A 19,892-nucleotide genomic window follows, 5' to 3' on the forward strand; every position below is an offset into this window, starting at 1 on the left:
TGATTCTATGATAGACGTAAGATTTGAAATTTACCTTGCCATGGACGTAGCACGTGTTGGTGTCAGCAGTGCAGAGCAGTAAGTCGCGACAGTGCTGCGTGCTGGGGTCGACTCCGTTCAGTTTGTGCGTGAGCCCGTTTAGATTCGTTAAAGGCTTTTTGGGCGAACCGCTGCGGGAATTAGCTGCGGATTCATTTTCCTTGTCGCTTCCGGCTAAAACATATTAATAAATAAATAAATAAATATACTAAAAAAATACACACATCGCCACCTAGCCCCAAAGTAAGCGTAGCTTTTGTTATGGGTACTAAGATGACTGATGAATATTTTTATGAATAATATACGTAAATAAATAGCAATAAACATATAAACACCCAGACACTGAAAAACATTCATGCTCATCACACATACACTTTCCAGTAGTGGGAATCGGACCCACGGCCTTGGACTCAGAAAGCAGGGTCGCTGCAAACTGACGGTCAATCGGCCGTCAATTTGTTATGTTAATTAAGCTTCATTTGCTGTACTCCGCGAAAAGCCGGAGAATCTGTATGGTGTAATTTATAATTTCTTCAATTGTATAATGTATCATGCAATTCCGCATTTAGGACAATTTCCTTACGTCTGTCTGTCTGTCTGTCACCAGGCTGTATCTCATGAACCGTGATAGTTCGACAGTTGAAATTTTCACAGATGATGTATTTCTGTTTTTGCTAAAACAAAAATACTAAAAAAAACAGAATAAAATATATATTTAAAGGGGGCTCTCATACAACAGTCATGATTGTTTTATATGATATAGATAATAGTACGGAACTCTTGGTGCGCGAGTCCGACTTATGCTGTCATTTGAGACAAACACTGCATAATTATTCCGTTAAGCCTTGTTATTTGTAAGGCGATATCATCATCATCAAACCATTAACCGACCACAACAGGGCAAGGGACTCCTCCTAGAATGATACTTACCTAGACTTATGAGTACATTACGGTAAACTCTCAAGATATGCAGGTTTCACGTTTTCTTTCCCCGTTAAAGCTGGAGATATTTTATTAAAAGAGCACATAGCTTTAAAGTTAAGAGCCGAAAAGTTATTGGTTCGTGCCGGGGATCGAGGTCGGTCTACCGAAAGGGAAGCTGAAGTCTTACCCAATAGGCTATATAATGTCAGAGAAACTCGTACAGTTCTGTTAGTTTATAAGCATCTCACCCTGCTCTTTCTCGGAGTGGTACAGCTCGGTGACGTAGGCCATGACGTCATCGGTAGGCGCTGGCGGCGGAGGCAGCGGTTTGTTCCGGCACGGCCCGCGCGGTTCAACGCCCGCCTCCACGAAAAGGCCGGCGACTCGCCGGCTTATCCAGTAGCGGCGAAATGCGCGGTCGGATCCTAAAATAGTAATAACGGTTTTTTTTGTTTCTTCAGACGTCACGAGTAGCTATAATTTTAATAAATACATACGAACATACTAACTTACGTAGTTTTTTTTTTAAATAAATATTGAAAAAATTCAATTTAAAAAAAAGAAGAATAAAAAAAACAGACAGAAGCAGTACACAAAAGGCGGCCTTACCGTTTATTAGCAATCTTTGCCAGGCAACCTTAGTAGTTATTACTTATAAGTAATTAAATCAACAACGAATAATCCTAAATTCAACCATATTAACATAATGTTATGTGTTATACTAAATTAACAAGCAATTTCAGTCGATCGTGACTAGTCCATTTTTTCTGTTTCTTAAAATATTCGGTCGCGAACTCTTGTGTGTCTAACATCCATACATACATACGTATAGTAACTATTCCAACGTAACAAAAATTTAAGATTGGAAATAAATAAATAAAAAAATAAATAAACGTATATCGATTAACGAAAGTAAGCCTTTACAATGACAACCACGATAATTTTAAGAAGCTACTCGAAAATGTTGCTTACCAACATAAGTTGTGTAATCGAAGAGCTGAGCCTGCAGCTCTTTTGTCTTCTTCTCGTTCTCTAATTTTTTGGCCTCGCTTTCCTTTTTCAATTTATCTATGGCCATTGTCAGTTGGTCGTCTGCTAGCTTCGCTTGGTCGCCGGTCAACTTGAGCTCCTCCTTCCTCAGAGCCGTTTCTTTCTTGAGTTCAACGCGTGCGGCTGTTAATTGAGGCTCGCGTTTACGCTCACTTATCTGTGGAAAAAATATTAAATTACATAAAAACCCACTAAAATAAAACCCTGCCACGTCTTTCTCTAGTGGAAAATAAGTTAATTAATCCTCATCAAACTCTAGTAATTATTAAACAATAAAGTATGCGAAAACATAAAACTTTTTTTTAATTCTATATAGAAATGTTTTTTTATTCTATATAATAGGACTATTTAGAATTTACTTTGAAGTTATTCTTATTTTGGTATGAAGGATTACGTAATAGATAAAAAAAAGCTTGAATGTGAATTGTTCCTCAAACCAGGTTGCTCTTCTAACAATTTTAAATGACAATGTGAGATGTTAACAGTAAAAAGAACACCAGGCTAAGTTTTTTATGGGCTTCTTAGACCAGGGCGCGTTTGAAATAAAGGTACTTTTGAATTTGACTTTGACTCCACCACCAGATTGACCTGGTGGTAAGCGATGATGCAGTCTAAGATGGTAGCGAGCTTACCTGTTAGGGTATGTTATGATACCTCTAACAGGTTTCTACGCGACATCGCATCGGAACACTTAATCGCTTAGCGGCACGTCTTTTACGGTAGGGTGTTAACTTGCCATGGCAAAAGCCCACCAGACAAAGCACCAGCCTCCTGCATAATATAAAGCAAAGTTTAAGCCTTCTTCAAAAGCATTGATGTTAATGATCACAACTTACTTGTAACATCCTTAAAGCCTGCTTTAAGTTTTTGTATTCCTCTATTTTCTCCTCTACTTGGTCACGCACCGTCGCGTAACTTAATATTTGGTTCATAAGGCACTGCATAACTAGGAATTTGTCACCTAGAAAACGAAAATGTTCATCAGATATAAAATTCTCTAGCCCCGTGGCCCCTACTTTGTCATGACATAGGTTCTGTCATTTAAAGGTTGCCTGTAAGGGACTGCTTGCAGAAATATAATAAGGCCGCCTTTGCATGCCTTCTTTTTTTTAATCATTTTCTTATTTTATTGTTTTGTGTTATCTGTATTATTTTATGATTTGCGTGCATTAAAGTGTTTCTTCTGCTTCGTGTAAGGGATAGCACGACATCGGTTGCCTTTTATAAATGTGAGTTAATAGCATCATGAACCAGAAATTTTGTATTGTTGTTTGCCTGCATGCGAATGTGAACAAATGAGTGTATGTATCGCAGATGAGTAAATACAATGTGCATCTCATCTTAAAAACATTTATTGAATAATTTAAGTCCCATCTAATCTATTATTTAATGGCGCAGGTAATATAGCTGATGTTCCCTCGCAAAATGAGAAGGCGTTAAGGCCGTAGTCCACCACGCTAGCCCAGTGCGCATAGGTGGACTCCAGATACCTTTCAGAACATTATGTAGAACACTCAGGCATGCAGGTTTACTCACGATGTTTTCCTTCACCATTGAAGCAAATGATGATATTTTAATTACTTAAAAAGCTTAGATAAGTAAGAGGAGCGTTTCGCTGTGTTTCGAACTCGGCCTCCCGGTGAAGTCGAGCTCCTTAACCCAATGCGCTATCACCGCTTCCGCCTAATAAGCAGTCAATGACAGTTCTATGCGTCGGCTTGGGAAAATGATACATACCCATCGCCAAATCAGCGAGGTGCCGCGACCGCAGTCTCCTAAGCAGTTCCGGGGAGGTGGCCCGGAGGCGCAGCGCAGGGTCGTCCGCGCTGGAGTACCCGCCTCGCTGGTGGTGCCGCCACGCCGCACAGCGCGCACCCGCCGCGCCGCCCGACGACAGCAGGTGCAACCTGTATGCAGGTGCATTTAGTATGGAAACGTTACACCACGCTTAAGAGTAATTACCAGCAAGTCATCAACCCGTTACCCGGCCACTATAGGGCACACGTTTCCTCACAGAATGAGAAGGGTTAGGCTTGAGTCCAACACAATAACAAAGTGTGGATTAGAAGACTTGAAACACTTTTGAGAACATGCTGGAAGAGTCTCAGCCATGCAATTTACCACACGTTTTCTTTCGACATTAAAGCAAGTTATACAACATGTAAATGAAAACCTAAACATTACTTCACAGGCGAAACGGCGGCTTGTGAAACCGAAACGTTAATTTTTGAGTAAACCACTGCCATAGTTTTTACAAAAAGATCTATCTTTTAGTAAAAACTATGGCAGTACTGGTTCCACATGCAAAATTGAAATCACGTAACTCGCTTCGCGTAGCGTAGGTAGGTAGGTCTTTTATCTTAAATAGGGTTGTCATAAGTTAATGTTTAGAATTTTTTGAATTAGTTTGTAGGAACCTTCCTTACGAAATATACTTATGCACCCTTCAACATTATTTCGTAATTCGGCTATACGTTGTATTTCATTGCTGAATAAGAATATAAGAACTTATAATGAATAATTAAAACTTTCTAAAAGTGGCATTTTTGGTGTGAATAATTGCAGACTGATCGACTGTTTTTTTTCTGTCATACGCATTACAAGTAAAAAAGATCCCAACATGCTTTCTTATACATTCATCAAAATGGCAACTAACCGTAATACTTCACTGACTGTTGTGGGGTCAAGCGGCAACTTGCTGAGCGATGTACCGAGGTAAGTTTGCGCCCATTTACCAGCTTTCGTGGCCAACTCCATCGCACGCGATGTACTCGCGGGCCCTTCTATTTGTTCGTTCTCTGTGGAACAAAAGATTGGCTTAAAATAATAGTATTAGAGCTTTTTGTCGCAGATTTAGTTTGCCAAGCAGTTTTAATGTGTTGCAGTTCGAAGGGCGCAAAAACAAAATAGAAAATGATACCCAAAGTGGTCTATATAACGAATTGCGGGCAGTTTCAGTGAAAAAAATGGAGGGTGCATAGTTAAAGACACAACCGACAAAGGTCACGATTCAAGCCAGCTTCTTATTGATTAACTGGAATGTTTAAAAATTTAAATCTTTTAAAGTAAGCTAATTAATTACTTTTTTTTAAAACAGTTAATAAGTACAGGCCTGATATTTGTGGACTGTAACAATGTATATATGTTTATTTTTACTTATAATAAGTATTAATATAAGTAAAAATAAACTTGTAGTGCAGTTTACTAGGCTACATAAAATTAGTAGTTCATTTAATGCTACTTGTATATCATTTTATAACAAATTACCAGATGAAATTCTTGAGATGTCTCTCAATAAGTTCAAAGTTTATATAAAACGTAAGCTTATAGAAAAATCCTATTATAATATTAAGAATTACAAATATGATAAAAAAACTTGGGCATGAATTGCTCTAACTTCATAGCTCAAATTAACCTGACTGTGAGATGGTGTAACAAAAAAAACCTGGCTAAGTTTGATGTGGGCTTTTCTTAGACCAGGGCGCCTTTGGAACCCTCATAGCTTTAGGCTTAAGTTGACGAATTTAGTTATCGCCAGAAACTCACTTCTATGTCATATTTGACATGTAATGTACGCATCAAAAGTACCATCTATGTGCCTATTTGAATAAAGAAATATTTGACCTTGACTTTGACTAACATTAGTTTTACATGTTAAATGTATGAACGCTTCATAAGTGCGTGTGATAAGGTCTACATGAATAATACATGTATGAATTTGTATTTGAATTTGTTTATGATTCAGTTAAAAAAAACTCCTGAATATTTTAGCTTATTCAGGAGTTCCAGAACTCACCAACAGATTCCTGAATCCCTTTTTTCTCATTATACTCCTCAGCCTCATCCTCTTGCAATGAAAATATTGTCGTAAGAAACATCTGCACTAGTTCACTGAACATCCAAGCGTTCTCCTTTGTGGTCAAGGCCTTCCTGAATGTCTCCATGTCCAACTCGTTGTGAAACACGTCCTTGACCTTGAGGACTTCCGAAAAATTCTGGACAAACTCCAGAACTGAGAGAAAGTCCCCAAAATGCTTGTGCGATATTCCTTCCACTTCGACGACTGTTCCTTTTGGTATTACCTGTTCAGGGAAATGAATAAATACATCATCATGAGCACAATTTACATTCCTAGCTTAAATCCAATGCTGACCCACTCCTACAGCCCAATACTGTACGTCATTGAGAAACAATGCCACCAAATGACCTGTTAAATCCATATTTTGCTTTTCTGAAACCTTAGCAACTGAGTTTCATGTCAACTTGGTTGGCAGATATAGTTACGTGACGTATAGCTATGCTTTGGGCATAATGTTATGGCAACTTTCGACATTTAGTAGCTAAATCTGGTGCCAACTGGGATCCAGAATATAGACCCATAGACTAGCATTTTTTGGCGAAGATTTTTACCCCCTAGTCCATTGTAGGTGGAAAGGTAAGGTTTTTTTTGTAAGAAAATATAAGCTTATCTCACACTCTGAAGGAAAGGAGAAAGCTAAGTTCAGATCCTTTAAATCAAATTATCTTTCAGTTAACTCATTTGTCCGTTCCACACCACCAACACTAGGTTGCGAAAGGACAAATGAGTTGTCCCACTCAAATAAAAAGCCATTGAGAAATTATTGTAAACTCTGCCCATGGAGTTATATCAAAATATAGAGTGAATGAATGAATGAATGAATGAATGAATGAATGAATGAAAAAAAACATAACAAATTAACAGTAAAAATTTAACAAAAGGTATACAATTTGGCGGCCTTATCGCTACATAGCGATCTCTTCCAGGCAACCAAAGGCGTTAAAAACAGCTCAAGAAGAGAGGTAGGTGGTGCATTTAACTGTACTGTGTTGCAAATAAACATGCATAAACCTATATATACAAATATAATATGTACATACAACAAACTTACAATAAAATATATAGATAGTGATAATAATTAATATATACCTATATAATTAATATCAATAATAAATAAATATATACAATATTGTCAAACCACAAATAAAACAGAAGGGAATAGGCAAGTTAAAGATCCGCAGATGCAGACAAAAAATGATCTTTGACAAGTTTTTTAAAAATGGTAATAGACTGTGCCTCTCGGATTTCAAGAGGCAAGGCATTCCAAAGCTTAACAGCCTGAACAGTGAAAGATCGGTGAAGGCACCCTTAAGATCAATTTCCTTGCAGTATGGAGAACTTCACCAGGGCGACCAACGAATTCAAATTTTTCCTTTAAATAAGGTGGAGAAGAAGGAAAAAACAACACACAGTAGAGAATAGAAAGAATGTGCAAATTCCGGCGAAGTCGAATAGGTAACCACTTGAGACGAGAGCGAAATTGTGATACATGGTCATATTTACGTAACCCAAATATGAACCGAATGCTAATGTTTTGAAGTCTCTCAAGTTTATTTAACTGATCGTCAGTTAGGTTAACAAAGCTTAACCAAATAAACCATGTGCCTAGAATAATATCATTCACATTCTGCCACATTTGGTATCAAAATAAGTTTTGAATTTACAGTCTATTTTTGCAGATTTGTAATGCCCAACCTCACCAAGCTAAAACTTTGAACGGCTAAATATTTTCTGATCACTTAAAATGGTATGGCGCATTTTGCTGCGTCTAATTGAGTTAAGCTTATTTATGTATCCCACTTTTAAAACATCAATGGACCAATAGCCAAGATCTAAAGTCAAGACAAGCCAAAAATGTATTCCAGTATGTTTTCTATGTATCAGATGAAATGAAACATTACCTTATGATCTTCCAACTCCTGGTCATCTTTGACCTTCTGCCACTCCTTCATGAACGCCATAACGCGCGCGTTCTTCTCCTTTTTCTTTAGCTTCTCTTCTTCTTTGCGCTGTCGCATTAATTCTTCTGCTTTGCGCATCTTATCTGCTAGATCCTGTTGTGTCTTCCTAGCTGCTGGATCTATTGGTGTTTTTGGTTTAGCTGGTGACAATTCATTAATAAAATATAAAGAAGTATTTTAAGTGTAACTTAAGTGTTAATTAAAATTTAATCGTTATTATATACCCACTCAGCGGAGTATAGAGCATGTCTACCATGCTGGCCAAGTGTGTTGATTTATAGTGATATTTAATTGAGGTGTGTGCGGGATCGAATTCAGTCCTACCCAGAGGGTGCCACTAAGTTATCACCATTCATTAAAATTTCATACTACTCTCTGCCACTTTAAATTATTTTATGTCCCGGCGAAATTCGTATCGCGGATTTTTTTTTTTGATGAATGTTATATTTTTATTTATCCTATTCCAGTCTAAGAGGAATCCAAAAAATCAAATATCATAAAAATTGTGTGTTATAAATGGTGGTACCATGGTGCCATGATGGTTGGTACTAAAACAACTTTCTCTTATATATATAGATTTTAGAAAATAATTTACCTTAACTAATAGACAGCAACAATACAAATATGCTTTTGCTCATAACAACATCCAAGTATTGAAAACAGAAGTGGCTATTAAATATTTTTTTATGGTAATCAAAATCTCGATTTATAATAAATGATAATTTGTCTGAGTTTATTAAAGAATTGCACATAGTAAATCTTCTCTCAAGGAATTGGAATGATGATTATTCTAAATACACTGCAAATGGTGTGAATGATAAACACTGAACATATGGCTTTACAATGATATACCTTTGCCATTTTCCTATGGGAAAGGGTAAAAAAAATTGAGTGAATGACAGCAACAGTAACTAAGGGTAGTTCAGGACAATAATTACCTTCTGTCTTGTCAGTTTTTTTGACAAATTTGTCCATAGACTCCTGCCGTCCTTTCTTGTCTGGACTGGGTTTCTTCAAGGACCTGTTCAGTTTAGAAGTGGAGCCTGGTTTTGCAAGCAGTTTGGACGTGGTAGGCGGCGACATACTGGATTTTATCAGTTTTTTTGATGAAGGGAACTCTGGTGGGTTCCCTGTGAAAATCTGCTCAAAGTTCACTTTGGCTATGTTGTATTTGTCTAATGCTGCTCTCTGTAACAAAACGTTACTTTTTAATAAATTGCATGCATGCATGTGCTTTTGTGCATGAATATAATCACACAAAATGGTAATAGATGATGCAGCGTCTAAGGTAAAAGTATAAGTGTTAAGTATGTATAGTCCAAACTTTATGACTTAACAAACTTTGTGTGTTTCGATTCAATAATCGATATTGAAATGGATACAAATGAAATGCAGTAGTAATTTTTGCAAAAGATGACCATAGAAGTGATACTGAGGTTGTAAAAATTCTGCATAAGACCAAAACACATAATGCTGCTTGGCGACATAAATAAGCATGGCGTATACTTCCTTTGAATTTAAGCTTTACTATTACGGCGCATTGTGCGCCTATATACACATCTCGTATTAACTTATTGCATCATCATCATCATCACATCAACAATCAGACCACACGGTCCACTATAATGTGCTCTAAATTCATATCAAATTTTGTATAGAGCTGACTTGTTAAAATCGTTAATCAACTGTTAAAAATGAACTGCATAAAGAACCAATATGTAATGAGGACCTTGCTAATCATACTAATAAAAAAAATCGATTTCATACTTTTACACCAATAACAGTGCCCGGTGCAACAAACTGTTTGAGGAACAGTCTGTTTTTGTCTCGTGTGTAGATGCCCTTGCGCCTGCGCACGCGGTCGTGAGGTGCGGTTCCTATTTGACCTGATTCGGTTGGGTCATCTGCAAATTGTTCAACTTCGTAGCAGTATGCTGCTGGTGGAAGCATTGATTTGCTGGAATAAAATATTCATTATTGTGTAACTACAGTACAGTACAGTGATTCTTCTTATATTGAGGCTAATTAAAATTAGATAGTCACATTTTATTATTAGCGATTTTGTAATATATTATTATTTTGGAGGAAAAATGTTTGTAGTCTACGAACTCTTCAGGAGTATTTGCAATGGAATCCAGTTTGTCCAAGATATGCCTAGAACACATTCCTAAACTCCTAAATTACTGTAAAAGTACTCAATAGTGATTCAAATAACACTATCAGTTAACTCCACCCAACTATGATACATTTTTCACAAGCAGATCCACTACTCTGAAATGTTCAGTTTTATTATTTCACAAGATTATAGTACAGTAAAAACTTCCTTTAGTAAAATCTATTACCTATACAAGGCACTTTTTATGTGTAAATATAAATTTTCCACTTATACGAAAAGTGAAATATTTGTCAACATAAACTAGTCTTAGAAAACCACTATACAAGCTGGTTTAAAAGATAGTATACTAGGGTTGTAGTCATGCTAACATTACTTTGATAACTCAATGACCTTGATCATATGTTGTAACTTAATATGATATTAACAAATATATTTTAAGGAAAAATAAATCATATTCTTGTTCATTATAATAAATATAAACCAATGCTTAAAACCATACCCATCTGGAATATGACTATTTGAACAAAGGAACTTTTATGAGTTTCAGCATAAATCAAAAGGAATGTAGAAGGTTCTAAGTGTGCAGGCATAATGTTACTATGGCAGCTATCCAAGCAATTACATACATATATGTGTCTAACAAATTTTATATAGGAAAACATCATAATCATAAATCTTATTTCACAGAATCTGCTTGGAAGATTTATAATTTATTTGTCAATAATTAACAGTTAGAGCATCACATAAATGCTGGTTGAGTTTATAAGAATCTAATAAGGTACAGTAAAGATGCAACCTTTTACAACAGCTCCTACTAGAATCAAGTAGATGCAAATAAAATGCAGTAGCAATTTTCACAAAAGATGACCATAGAAGTGATACTCAGGTTGTAAAAACTCTGCATACCAAATTAGTAGGCAAAAACATTCCAATAGAAAAAAAATATAACCAATAGTTGCTAATTTTAAAATAATGTGTAAATACTTAAAAAAACAAAACCCTTAATTAATTATTCACTAATTGAAAATTACAGCACACCTGCCCCAAGATTTGCAGCGCACTTCAAAACACAGTCAACTTGTGTTTCTGATGTCACTCTCATTTTCAGTACTGAAGGCACCTGCAGGTGGATCATGCATTAACTGAAAAACCAATAAAGAAACAGAAGTAAAACTCACTTGTCTGGACGTTGTTTCTGTGCAGTTATTGAGAGCACATGTGCTTCTCGCCACTGGTCTCCCTCTAAACAGGCTTCAACTGTCTCCCCAACAAAGAACCTCTCTCTTACAAAGTTAAACACATCCTCTGACATCTCTGCAAACGAACACCTCTTGGTTTTTGTTGCAAGGTACAATATTGGTATCCGCAGCTCCATAGGAAAATCTTTGAGAGACCTCCGGGCTGCCTTCTCACTCTCCAAGGCCTCCGCGTATGTAAGGTTATTCCTCCCAGTCATCTCACATGTCCACACCATGGAATTGACCAGTATAACTCTCTCACAGTACTCTCTATAAAAAAACATGTAAAAACGTAAAGAAATATGGCGAAAATCGAACACAAACTGATAAAATTGTAAAACATTGCGTCACGCTCTCGGCGGTTCACGATACAACACAGGGTGCCGCGCGGAATCGATGAATGTCGCTCCCTTAACACACATTATGTTTTAACTATCGAAAATGCGCGAAAATAGTGTTTTTAAGATAAACTTACTCATAATCCTTGAAAATCTCGTCAGTGATCTCACAGTGAAAGACCTCATCGTCGTCCCTCAAGTACTCCGACACCGCTGTTTTCTCAAAGGCTTTTCTTTTCAACAGAGGCATGTTAGAAGTTCGCGGCACAGGGCAGTGGGAAAAAGTATCTTTATGAGTTCAAATTTATGACTGTTAAACGACGCCACTTAACTCTGAGTGGCGCAGCGGTAGCCGTAATCTTTTGCACAAAACATTAGTCCAATTTTAAACATTTATCAAGATTAGTAAAGTGAAAATTGTTGCGTGGTTTCAGTTGACAAGCCAAAAAACGGCGCGCTAGAGCGCTTCTTTTTACGCCAGAAACATATGAACTGGGTGGCTTACTATAATAAAATCACTATTTTTAGTAGATTTTTATTTCTACTAATTTATTTATGGTCGTGGGGTTAGTAATTTGTCATTTTACTACAAATTAAATCAATTATTTTTATTTATCTCATGATCTATTAGATTATAATCCATCAATCATCATCATCCGACTATAAAAAATGACTATTTATTTACTGGTTTATAATTGAAACAAGGCAACTACTTTATCTTACTCTATTATTATCATACGATAACTTATGGTGGGGTAGCGTAAAATATGCTCTAAGACACTCTTTTCTATAAGAGAGGAGGTCTAAGTCCAGCTGTGGAACATTTATTCGCTGATAATGATGAAGATAAAAATAAATTCAAGTGGCTGACTAAGTGGGAATATTATTAGTATGTGGGTTTGCGTTTTATGTTCCTTTTTCTTCAAGTTCCTGTTGCAGATTACACCTATAATATTTATTCAATATTAGCTCGCATATCATTATGTTAAATTTACCAAGTTTGAAATACTAAATTAATAAATAGTCCTATGTTATTCTGTCGTAGTGTATTAAGGGGACCTAATATTGGGATTTAAATTCAAATAAAGCTTTCTTTTATATTTTCATTATTTTGTGAGTTAGTGGTAAATGATTTTTATAAACTATAAAAATGATGACGGGGCATTCATTCATAAGAAGCATAAAAGGAGCATAAATTCAATAAAGCGTATTGACTTATTCTTACACTCAATTATAATAATATGATTGAAAAAGTAGAATTTTAGTTTTTTTAGCGGGCAATATCTTCTAAAATGCGTTAAACTTTTTATTGCCAGGATTTATGGCAAAATTAAATTATTCTATCTGATTATGTCTCTCGCTAATGTATCGATATATAGAATATCTGCACTCTGCAGGCATATTTGTGGTGTGGACTGTCATCTGTAGTTAAATTTCACTGTCAAGTGTCAAGTGTCAAGTATGAATTTGAAATGGGTCGTAGATGGTTAAAAAATAATTCAAATGACTATTTCAAATAATTCAATGAATATTGAATTGCAGCACCAGATGTGAATCTTGTAAAAAAGAAAACTAAAAAATTACTAAAAATGCCTAAAGAGCAATATCGTGAGACAAACTTCGGCAGAAAGATGTGAGTGAGGTTATGTTTACATATTGTCTAGTTAAATAGTTGAATATTTTCTTACTGCCACCTTTACTGCCATGGAAATATATTGTTCACACAGCAACTGGCAGTGCCAGACCCACGCATATAAGCGTTTTTCACGAAGTAATAAATATATTTTCTTACTCTTGAAAATAATAAATAATTAACAAAATAAGGGAGTTAACCTATTTTATTGTAAACTATGTTTCAATAACGGGAAAAAAAGGAAAACAAATTGTTTGATATAACGAAAAGTTTCTTTAAATTATAAGGTTTAAGATAATGGACTATATGCTAAAATTATGTGTTTAGTAATTACATGGGCAATTTGGAAATTTATAATTTCTGAATTCTCTCTGGTCTGATCTGGTGGGATATGGCTTTGGCATTACCACCTGAGACTGCATCATAGCTTACCAAGTGAGATTGCAGACAAGGCCTAACTTGAAGTGGTATAAAAAAAACTGTGCCAAGGAGCCGTATACCGAAGCATTAGCACAGCATTAGAGACTTCAATTCAATACTTGTTTATGGCTTTTGTCTGTGCCAACTATGCACAAGGTACTTCGCCAATGTCTTGTAGATGAAGAAGGCACGAAAGAGATTAATCGGTGAAACTAATGAAAAGTTAATTTTGAATATGTACCAAGAAATAGTTGTGATTAGCTAGTTAGTTCTTAACCTAAGGCAGCACAGACAACACGTGCATATATATTAATTTTATTACTTACTATATATTTACATAAAAATCTACAATAAGGACTGAAAACAAACATTAACAAACTTTTAACACTCAAAGGACGGGGGACTTTGGGAGGAAGAACGTCATAGAGGGGATAGGTAAGTTTGGGACAGTTAAAAATAATGTGAGTTATAGTGCCCTCATCCAAGCCACACTCACAGATAGAGTTGTCCCTTATCCTGAGTTTGGCCAGATGAACAGGTGGGCAAGCATGACCAAGACGCAAAAAGGAAATTGTGGATGTAATCCAGCGATTTGTACTCCGAGAGTGACAAAACCAGGGTTGTCTTGGTATGTTTGGTTGGATGGAATTAGAGACTTAATAACTTCCTGCCAATGTTCTGCTGTTTCTGGCAATAATTAGTATTGTTGTAGATATGGGTACTTATAATATATAGACAGCCGATTGGCGCTGTGGGCAGCAACCATGCTTTCTGAGTCCAAAGCCTTGGGTTCGATTTCCACAACTGAAAAATGTTTGTGTGATGAGCATGAATGTTTTTCAGTGGCTGGGTGTTTATATGTATATTCTAAGTATTTATGTATATTATTTATAAAAATATTCTACAGTCTAAATATTCTACATCTTAGTACCCATAACACAAGCTATGCTTACTTAGGGGCTAGATGGCGATGTGTGTATTGTCGTAATATATATATTTATTATTAATAGTTTCTGTTGAAAGTATTGCACTCATAAGATAAAAAGTTATTTGCTGAATACCTTATCTTCCATCTAGCCCACACAAAAGGAGGTTTACATTGAACTAACCTCTTGCAATATCTATTATATTAAGTTTAAAAAATACAATCTGCGCCAACTTCTCAGAAAAAATAATAATAATTTGAGATCTTGTTTTTTCAGTTCCCATGTAACCTTCAATGTGGACAGTGCATCTGACATCCAGCAGGCGGCACATATCCAGGTCATAACAAAAAATTTGTATGCCCAGGATGGTCAGAGGGTCCCAGCCAGCTATGGCGTACTTGATAGGAGAATGGTGGGTATTGTAATAGGAATTTTAGTTTGTTTTTTATCTATGCTTAACTCTACCACTGCAGCAATCTTGATACAATTTGATACAAGAAAGCTTCTTGTATCAAATTGTATCAAGATTGGTGCAGTGGTAGAGCTTGAGCATTACAGCAAAACAGATGTTGTCAAATCCAAGAAATCATTATGAGTGAACTAATGTTATCAGTATTTCAAACTCTTGTAGTTTTGAAAGGCAGAAGCAGTCTTATTTCCGATTATTTATCTATATCTAATATGTAGTATGTATATAATAATAATATTTTATTTAAAGGTACCCAATATATGATAAAAAATATTAAGAAATACATTTAATGCAGGGTACAAATCAGAAGAATGCCAACTGTGACACATGTGGACTGGGCCTAGCTGAGTGTGTGGGCCATTATGGCTACATAGAACTGGCATTGCCAGTATTTCATGTTGGATATTTCCGGTCTATAATCACCATACTGCAGACAATATGTAAGGTATGACATATCAAACTCTTTTTACTCCAATATCTTGTACTGGTATGATATTTGAATATTAAAAAGTTTTATTGCAGGATAAGTTTTCATTATAACCTCCCTGGTGCAGCAGAGAGCGCTTTTGTTTTAGTTGGAAATACCTGCATCAACTCCCGGTGATCTGAAAATTTTGGTTTCTGTATTTTCTCCAGTTTGGTCTGTCCAGGCCTTTAACGGTACTTTATCGCGAAGATACCGATAACGAGAATGGGTTTAATATACATTTTTAAAGTTGCAGTCCTTATTTGAACTACTTAGTTCATATCATTTGCACTACCAGTGTTTCAGTAGATCCAAATCACAGTAGTGAGTTCTATATTTGGTCACTCGGGTAACACTGTTAGCAATATAACACTAAATAATGATATAATATATCTGTTATATTGTATTGTAAATACCCAATTATTATTAGATTGTAAAACTGCTATTCACAAACTTTGACTTTTTGAAAAGACTGCCTAAATGCTGCATGCATGCAACCTGTCAGAGGAAACAAATAGCAAAACAAAAAAAAAAACCTTTAATTGAATAAAATAAAATAAAAAGAAATTTATTTGGTTATACAGTTTCAGTTATTAGTTATAATTCAGTTTGATATGGCAGGCATGTAAATATATCTACTTGTAACAAATTATGTTCATGACAGCATTGCAATCACTAAACAGTTGCACTAGGTGATCTGTATCACAAATCCAAATTTTTAAATTTCCTTAAATTGGTAAACACGGACTAGGAATAGTTGCCTGTTAAATTCTATTGTGTATATAAAATGCAAAATACTTAAATAATGTATTTTTCATGTTGTTCAAAATTATTGTTTGTATATATTCGATTTTATAGATATTGAATATGTTAATATGTGGGTAGACTATATTATCTATACTTATAATAAAACTGTAACTGGAAGATTTCTGTACATTTAATATATTTTGAAAATTTTGACAGGGGGATGCTTTATAATCGACACTGAGTCCAAAACAGATTTTTATTTAATTTTTGTCTGTCTGTCTGTCTGTCTGTCTGTCTGTCTGTCTGTCTGTCCGGGCATCACGTGAAAACTACTGAACGGATTTAAATACAATTTGTTATAGTGGTGGCTGATTTACTGGGTCAACATATAGGATACTTTTTATCCCGATAAGCAATAAGTTTCCTCCGGGAAATGGTATGAAATTTTTTATCAACTTTACTTCATAGCTTCGTTAAATTTCGACCAATATTTATAATTCTTTTTTTTATTTCAAAGTGTATACTATCAAGCATGTTCTGTCTCATTTTAAAGATCTGATAAATATTTTTGGGGATAAAGGACATAACTCTTCACAGATAACAGCCAGTCACGAGGCATATGGGACAACGATCAAATGCATACGTTTCATCCTACTAAATACTAATATTATAAATGGGAAAGAAATAAAGTAATATAAATATTAAGTTTCATTATATACCTGCAAATTCAGTTTTTAAATATTCAAATTGGTCCTATCTCTAGCTTAGAAGTTGCGACGGGTATAGAATAACACGTACGGCCGCGAATAACATAGTTTGGAAATAAAACAGGTCCACCTGGTAGGTAGCGCTGCAACTAGTTTCTAGGTTTCTTTCTAGGTGCAGACGAAGTTGCGCGGGTCAGCTAGTCAATATATATTAATATGAATGTTAATAAAAAAAAATCATGATATTATAGTGTTACTTCAAACTATCAGTTTAAGTAACTCTTTATATAAAAAGGGTACTAAGCCAATATGTCAATTTTACTTAGCCTGCTTTCGCGTTAACTCCGTTAATTCTTACTGGTGATACCTATTTTCTAAACTCCATCAGAATTGCGCCAAAGTAATGCTCCAAGACACAATTAAGAAGTCTTTCCGCCGCAAATTCATGAATCCCGAACTGTCATATCTCCACAAGAAAAACCTCCGAGCTGCTGTATTAAAGAAAGCAAAAACTTGCACAAAATGCCCATACTGCGAAGCCTTGAACGGTATTGTAAAGAAAAGTCCTGCAGGTATTTTGAAGATTATACACGATAGGTATAGGACGAAGAAACCCACAGACCCTATTGTCCAGAAGGTTCTAAAGGAGTTCAATGAAGCTAAGGAGTCAAATAAAGAGTTGGCGACTATGATCAATAGTGGATTGATTATTGAGCTAAGTCCTCTAGAGGTGAGTGTTTTGACAGGACTTTCAATCATACCAATCGATTTCGTTCAATATTTAGACGATAGGTGGATGGCGGCTATAATGATGTTTTAACAGTGCATAAGTCATTTTTGCAGAGTTACAACATTTTAATGTCATTCGATGTAGGCAAATCACGTGCTTTCATCTAAGATATTCTAAAACATCTTTAGGTAGTCAATTAATTGATTTTAAATCCTTTTTGCATATACATGTATATCAAGAGTTGCTAACAAATGTTTTATACTTATTACACCTAGTATATAGACGTTTTTTTGACATATGCACTGTTAAAACTTCACTGACGATATGTATGTTCACCCAAAATCTTCGATTATATTTAAACTTTGCGAAGTGTTATTTAATCACTCGCAATGCCGCCTAAAATTCTCTTATTAGTTAGTATGTTTGAACAAGGTTCACGAGGAGCTAGATACAATTCCTGGGTTGTGTCCGAAATTTAAGTAATGGGGTATCAGGAAATTCTGAGTACTGTCACAGCATAAATAAGAGATATCTCAAGATCTAAGACAAATCTAAAGAAGGGTCTCAGCTCTACACCATCTGTCTTATGAGAGAGAAGGTCTGTTCAGCACATTATACATTAAGGTGCGAATTAAACCGACATCAAGCTAATAACAGGTTTCAGGGTAAGATTGAGATTAAGTCTGGGCTTCAAGCTGTCTATCAGTACAAAGAATTTTTAGTTAAAGAAGATTGATATAACATAGACAGGATGTTTCAATAAGCAGATTTTTTTTATCTTCTTCTATTCCTTGGCGTGTATTTATGCTGTACGTTTGAAGTCGAGACTGTGGACTCTCCATGCCTGCCAAAACTTCCATTTGTTAAAACTTAGAATATATTAACATGTTATTAGGAAGTTTAACATCTATTTTTCTGTAAATCAGGTTATAAATCTATTCCGCCGTATCCCGGACGAGGACGTATCGCTATTAGGGATGAACGTTAAAAGCTCTAGGCCGGAAGATTTGATCCTCACACGATTGCCCGTACCGCCGTTGTGCATTCGACCTAGCGTCGCTTCTGACATTAAAGCAGGAACGTAAGTGTACTCTTTCAGTAATATGGTAATAAAACCTACGCCTCGGGTTGATGGACACCTGGATGGATGGGTAGGAGCTCGACTTACCTTTCGGGGGACCGAGTTCGAATCCCAGCACGCACCTCTAACTTTTCTAAGTTACGTGCGTTTTAAGTAGTGTAAAAATATCACTCGCTTCGACGGTAAAGGAAAACATCATGAGGAAACCTGGATATCTGAGAGTTCTCCGTATCGTAGCTTTACCTGTAATACACACTAGGCTAAGCTAATTTGAGTAAGACCTAAATTTATTGTTTTTAGAGGTGACCTATTGTCTTTTAGCTTTCAGAGCACACCTCTAAGAGGTTGGTCGTCAACCTTCTGTTAGGTCTCTTTTTTTATTCCACTACATGCCTGAGAGTTCTACATTATGTTTTCAAAGACGTGTAGAGTCCACCAATCCGCACTAGACCAGCGTGGTGGACTACAGCTTTAATTATGTGAGGAGACACGTGCTCTGTAGTGGGTCGGTAATGGATTGATGTTTTGAATCTTTCAGTAACGAAGATGATCTGACTATGAAGCAGTCAGAGATTCTCCTCATCAACGACGTGATCTCCCGCCACGTGGCCAGCGGTGGTAAGAGCGACCTCGTCCAGGAAGATTGGGACTATCTGCAACTGCACGCCGCTCTCTACATCAACAGTGAAATGTCGGGCATCCCTCTCTCCATGCAGGTTTGTATATACCTCCATCTTTCTCAACGGAAGTTGATATTTCGAGGGCTGAAAAATAATGGACCAGTACATTCAAATGGATTTCTTGTTGTATTTTCATCAACACGGCGGTTTATTGGTCATACGGATAAGTTATTTTTGCGATGGCATTAATTGCTATTTCGACTGATACTTGTACATAAGATTTTTAGGTGTAATAAACTCAGGAAACCGCACTAACTAATGTAAACACTAATGTAAATGTACATTCGTGCCAATTTGACCGCGCATGCAATTGGTCTAGGTCTATCTTCTAAAGTTGAATATAAAACTATGAATAAATAAACCTAAATTTTGTTATGCTGTCAGTTATCGAAGAAGGTTTATTTATTTATTCATTCGTAAGACACACAAGCAATTAAATGTAGCGACATTCAGGAACAAAAAAAAAATGTTAGAATTACAAATTCTGTCTAGTGCCATTACACTAATC

At 35.9% G+C, this 19,892-nt stretch overlaps 2 protein-coding genes across 3 annotated transcripts in view; one reads left to right on the forward strand and one right to left on the reverse strand.

Annotated features, from left to right (window-relative positions):
* LOC120631853 (bromodomain adjacent to zinc finger domain protein 1A) overlaps nucleotides 1-11,994 on the reverse strand; it is a 30,359-nt gene extending 18,365 nt beyond the window's left edge. For both annotated transcript variants that reach the window (XM_039901509.1, XM_039901508.1), the window contains exons 1-12: nucleotides 11,663-11,994; nucleotides 11,128-11,457; nucleotides 9,601-9,790; nucleotides 8,772-9,021; nucleotides 7,774-7,973; nucleotides 5,810-6,095; nucleotides 4,670-4,811; nucleotides 3,751-3,920; nucleotides 2,850-2,974; nucleotides 1,936-2,170; nucleotides 1,212-1,388; nucleotides 35-213 (exon numbers count right to left, since the gene is read on the reverse strand). In XM_039901509.1, coding sequence (XP_039757443.1) covers nucleotides 35-213; nucleotides 1,212-1,388; nucleotides 1,936-2,170; nucleotides 2,850-2,974; nucleotides 3,751-3,920; nucleotides 4,670-4,811; nucleotides 5,810-6,095; nucleotides 7,774-7,973; nucleotides 8,772-9,021; nucleotides 9,601-9,790; nucleotides 11,128-11,457; nucleotides 11,663-11,775 — 2,397 coding nt within the window. In that variant the 5' untranslated portion in view covers nucleotides 11,776-11,994. The remainder of the gene's footprint in view (nucleotides 1-34; nucleotides 214-1,211; nucleotides 1,389-1,935; nucleotides 2,171-2,849; nucleotides 2,975-3,750; nucleotides 3,921-4,669; nucleotides 4,812-5,809; nucleotides 6,096-7,773; nucleotides 7,974-8,771; nucleotides 9,022-9,600; nucleotides 9,791-11,127; nucleotides 11,458-11,662) is intronic.
* Nucleotides 11,995-13,114: 1,120 nt separating this feature from the next.
* The window catches only part of LOC120632019 (DNA-directed RNA polymerase III subunit RPC1), a 30,472-nt gene continuing 23,694 nt past the window's right edge, over nucleotides 13,115-19,892 (forward strand). Inside the window, exons 1-6 of the mRNA XM_039901767.1 lie at nucleotides 13,115-13,158; nucleotides 14,781-14,916; nucleotides 15,269-15,418; nucleotides 17,282-17,623; nucleotides 18,550-18,704; nucleotides 19,243-19,420. Of these exons, the coding sequence (XP_039757701.1) occupies nucleotides 13,115-13,158; nucleotides 14,781-14,916; nucleotides 15,269-15,418; nucleotides 17,282-17,623; nucleotides 18,550-18,704; nucleotides 19,243-19,420 (1,005 nt within the window). The remainder of the gene's footprint in view (nucleotides 13,159-14,780; nucleotides 14,917-15,268; nucleotides 15,419-17,281; nucleotides 17,624-18,549; nucleotides 18,705-19,242; nucleotides 19,421-19,892) is intronic.

Source organism: Pararge aegeria, chromosome 19 (assembly GCF_905163445.1).
Source record: "Pararge aegeria chromosome 19, ilParAegt1.1, whole genome shotgun sequence".
Taxonomy (NCBI): domain Eukaryota; kingdom Metazoa; phylum Arthropoda; class Insecta; order Lepidoptera; family Nymphalidae; genus Pararge; species Pararge aegeria.